The sequence below is a fragment of the Etheostoma spectabile genome, chromosome 8 (genome assembly GCF_008692095.1).
Source record: "Etheostoma spectabile isolate EspeVRDwgs_2016 chromosome 8, UIUC_Espe_1.0, whole genome shotgun sequence".
Classification (NCBI taxonomy): Eukaryota; Metazoa; Chordata; class Actinopteri; order Perciformes; family Percidae; genus Etheostoma; species Etheostoma spectabile.
The window spans coordinates 25,492,843-25,496,887 of record NC_045740.1 but is presented as its reverse complement, the minus strand read 5'-3'; the positions used below and the strand labels follow the sequence as shown (position 1 = coordinate 25,496,887).

At 42.5% G+C, this 4,045-nt stretch overlaps 1 protein-coding gene across 2 annotated transcripts in view; it reads right to left on the bottom strand.

The window, feature by feature from the left end:
• The window catches only part of LOC116694752 (homeodomain-interacting protein kinase 3), a 52,543-nt gene that overhangs the window by 42,443 nt on the left and 6,055 nt on the right, over nucleotides 1-4,045 (bottom strand). For both annotated transcript variants that reach the window (XM_032524621.1, XM_032524622.1), the window contains exons 2-4: nucleotides 2,670-3,688; nucleotides 1,877-2,068; nucleotides 1,604-1,785 (exon numbers count right to left, since the gene is read on the bottom strand). In XM_032524621.1, coding sequence (XP_032380512.1) covers nucleotides 1,604-1,785; nucleotides 1,877-2,068; nucleotides 2,670-3,686 — 1,391 coding nt within the window. In that variant the 5' untranslated portion in view covers nucleotides 3,687-3,688. The remainder of the gene's footprint in view (nucleotides 1-1,603; nucleotides 1,786-1,876; nucleotides 2,069-2,669; nucleotides 3,689-4,045) is intronic.

Below are 4,045 nucleotides of genomic sequence, written 5' to 3'. Positions count from 1 at the left end.
TCGTGGGAAGTCAGAATTGTGATCGCGATTAAAATTTGATTAATTGTGCAGCCCTAACTAGATCTCAGGCAATTAACCTGGAAATGTCCTTCGTTTGATCCAGACAACTCTTTGAATAACCTTTTAACCCAATGGCTTTCTAATATTTGGCAAAGGCAAAATAATATAGACACTTTGCATAACAAAAAGTAATCAAAGATCAAATTTAAACAGATGCACATTGCTGGTGGCCAGAGAAAAATAAGGTTGGATGTCACACTACACAAGGTTTCAGGTCAATATAGCTTTGTGGCCCCAGCAAGTAATGTTAACGATTTTGATTCACCCATTTTTCATCCTCAGAGAACATTTTTGATCACATCTGGGTTTAGTTATTGTGTAGCATGTTAGGGTACATTGTGTAACCTACATACAAGTATCCAGCATTGGCAGCTGTTACATAGACACAAGCACACATTTGAGCACACCCAGACACACAGGAATGTTGAAATGTTTTTTCCTGAATCTAAATATGTTTTTTTTTGCATACCACATTCTTCCCTGGCATTCTGTGTCCTGAGTGACCGCCCTAAAAGTTAGTGCCAGCCCATTTTAACTGCACTATGATCTAAGTGTTGCATTGCCACTCAAAGACAAAACACACACAAGCACACATGAATGCACACTCATACACACTTAACCAGGTCAACTGCAGAGCCTTTATGTTATGCAACAACTATAGCTCCACTCTCCTCCTCGTCTCTGAGAGGGGGGCCTAGAAAGTGGTTTGCTTTCACGGAAATAGAGAAGGGTTAACACTGGCATTTTGGTGCTCTGAGGGTCTTCATTTTACATTTGGTCTAAAGGAGTTTGCTTCAGGACAAGAAATCCACACTTTTTGTGTCCTGATGATACAACTGAGAAAATGTTGTGCTTTTTATAAAGCAATAAAGTCAGGACTGCTTAGAGTGTAATGATGGGTGTGTACAGTGCATTAGCTGCAGAAGTACCTAGTATCTTAACAGCATTTGTCATAAATTGCACAACATCTGAAGAATTTGCAATAGTTTATTCAACCTGAGCTTGCTTAAACTTGCAAACTTGCAGGCAGCAGCGCAGGTGAATGGTAGATTATATATATTAGTTTTTATAACATCTTAGTTCTGATAAGTTAATTAAAATCAAATTAATATCGCATAGGAAAAACCAATAACCCATCATTCCCTCAATCGTCAATATACAATCTGATTGGCAATTGGCACAGTACTGATACCAATAACCTTAAAAACACGCATTATTCACACTTAAATTAATTGTGACATTACAAGGTGTACCTGAATGCTCCATAAAATCCCAATCGGTGCCCACACACCTTACCGTTTGTCAAACTCCTATTAGCGGTAGGTCAAAGCTACATGCTGCCAAGCTAAGTGCTTACTAGCGTCACATGCAATGATGCATGAAGTGGTATCAGGTGCAGTTGTATCGGAGGAGTTTTTTGTGAGTAAAAAAACAAGTACATGAGCACAGTATTCGACCTGACACCCAATAGTCAATAACAATTGAAATTAAATTAGTGAATGATAAATTACAGAGAGATTTGACTGAAAGTTAAAAACCGCACCTGTAGTATCTGGACTGCAGGTAAGTGGAGCAGACAGCCTTGGAAACATGGCTGGCTGAACCAAAGTCAATGACTTTGACTCTGTAGGGCTGCCTGGAGGGGTCCACCAGCATGATGTTCTCTGGCTTCAGGTCAGCATGGATCAAACCCAGACATTTCAGCTTCTTTAAGGCTTTTGCCACCTGCAAAAATATACATAAAACATGTAGTATAAGAAAGTTTAACACTTATGGCGATTATATTTGTGGTTGTCTGCAACTGATGTCACTTTACCTGCTGCAGAATGGGCCTGATGATTTTGAGTGGCAGGGGGCTAAACTTGTTCTGTTTAAGGAAGTCATAGAGGTTTTGCTCCAGCATCTCAAACACCAAGCAGGTGTGGCTGCGGTGCTGAAAGCACTCAAGAGCACGCACCACATTGTGCTCATCTGCATTTTCGCTGCTCAACCGGGCTAGGATCTCCACCTGGGGGTTCAGGAAGAAGAAAGAAAATAAAACAGGTTAATTTCAGACCATCACAGCAAAACAAAAGCAAGAAGAAAACAATTCTTTAGTATCTAGAAAGACTAAACAGTCTCTTTTGTAATAAAAAGTGGCAATAGCAGTGTTTCTCTTGTCATGTGCTGATGTGAACCCCAGACACAAGCAATTAGACCACTACAGTCCGACTGTAAACAGTAAATAAAAGTAAAGACCTACAAAAAGCTGAAATTGAGACACTGCAATGCAACATGTGTCTTTTGATTTAATTAAAGGCATTCATTTTTAAAGATTCTGTTACTCGACAGTATCTGAATCCCAAAATTTAAATCAAATATCTATCAAATGAATGAAGACCCAATATCCAAACTTACTTTTTTTGACGCAAAGATTTGTACATTACTGAGAACGTAGCACAACATAGAAGTGAAAGCAGTGCTCTGTTTTGTTTTGTGTGAAAGTGCAATAAAAGAAAATGTGTCCGTAAAATCAATGAATAATTGTTTTCAATAATTATGATCTCAATAATGATCAATAATCGTGATTATCATATTGGCTGTAATCATGTCGTCCTACAGATTCTTACCTCAATCTGTCCCTGACGTGCATAGGATGGGTGGTTCTTCAGTATTTTGACAGCCACCACTTCATTCGTTCCCCTCTTCCAGCACTTCACCACCTGACCAAAGGTGCCACGACCCAGAAACTCCAAGACCTCATAGCTGTTCTTCAAGGAGCACAGAACCTCATGCTGGACTAATTGATAGTCACCATCTACTGATCCAGTTCTGGTCACTGTAGCTCCAGCTACTGCCTCAGTACTGCCATTAGGCCTGATTTCGGTCCCATCCAGCCGACTTCCCATGTCGGTCACTGCCTCAACCTTGCTGTGTTGAGTGGGTAGTGTCCCTCCTCCTCCTACTCGGACAGCGTCTGCATTGTTCCCGGTGCTGATTTGCAACATGGCCACAGGGGGAGGAAGTGAAGGTAGAGCAGATACCTCCTCCACTATCTGCATGGTTCCGACGCAGTTGTTCTCCTGTGGCTGTTCTCCACCTTCACCTGCCTTCTGTTCACATCTCTGGGTGGCCCCTGTGTCTAGAAGGTGGATGTATCGTCCTCTTGCCTGTACTCTTCGGTTTCTGCCCTCTTTCTCCTCTGCTCTGATGCAAGACCTGCTCAGTAGTGCGCAGTCCAAGCCTCCTCTTGATGGAATTCCACCACTGTCTCTACAAAGCCTCACTTCCTGTGGGCTTCTGGTCTGGCAAAGAGACTCCTGGATCCTAGCTGATCCTTCTCCTTGTCTCTGTAATTCTGCAGTCTGCAATGTCAACTCCTCCCTCTCTCCAAGCTGTAGTCCCCTGTGCTGTTTTCCTGAATCAGCACCGGTTGAGGATGGGATAACACTGTTGGGATAGGCAATGCCGTAGTTGACTCCAATCACATAGGTCTTGGACGTGGGTCGGTGCTGAAAGGCTCTGCTGGTGTTCTTACTATGGTGAGCTTCGTCTTTATGTCTGCTGTTACCACTGCTGCTGGTTCCTAAGGCACTTGTTTGAGCGGAGTGCAGGTGTGATGGGTAGCCTAAGACTTTTGAGGCCATACCTAAACAACAAAGATAAATAAAACACAGGCTACATGTATTAATAGTCAAGGGTGAAAAAAAGTTGACACAAGGCCTTAATGCAACTCTAGTCTCTGTGTGCACTGCAGTCTCCAGGTTGTAACACCCTTCACTTGACAGAGTATTAACAGATGAAGCAACCTTGCCTTAAGATGCGCGTTGTTTAATTGTTCACTGTTAACTTACTTTACATCGTCTTTGCTATCTCTGTTTCCTTTTGCTTTTCCCACACACAGTCTGACACCGCTCACCGGCGGTTGCTCTCCTCTCCTGCCTCACCAATCACACACTGATGTCACTCATCAGCACCTGCCATTCTCGCTCTCACTAATGCCTAT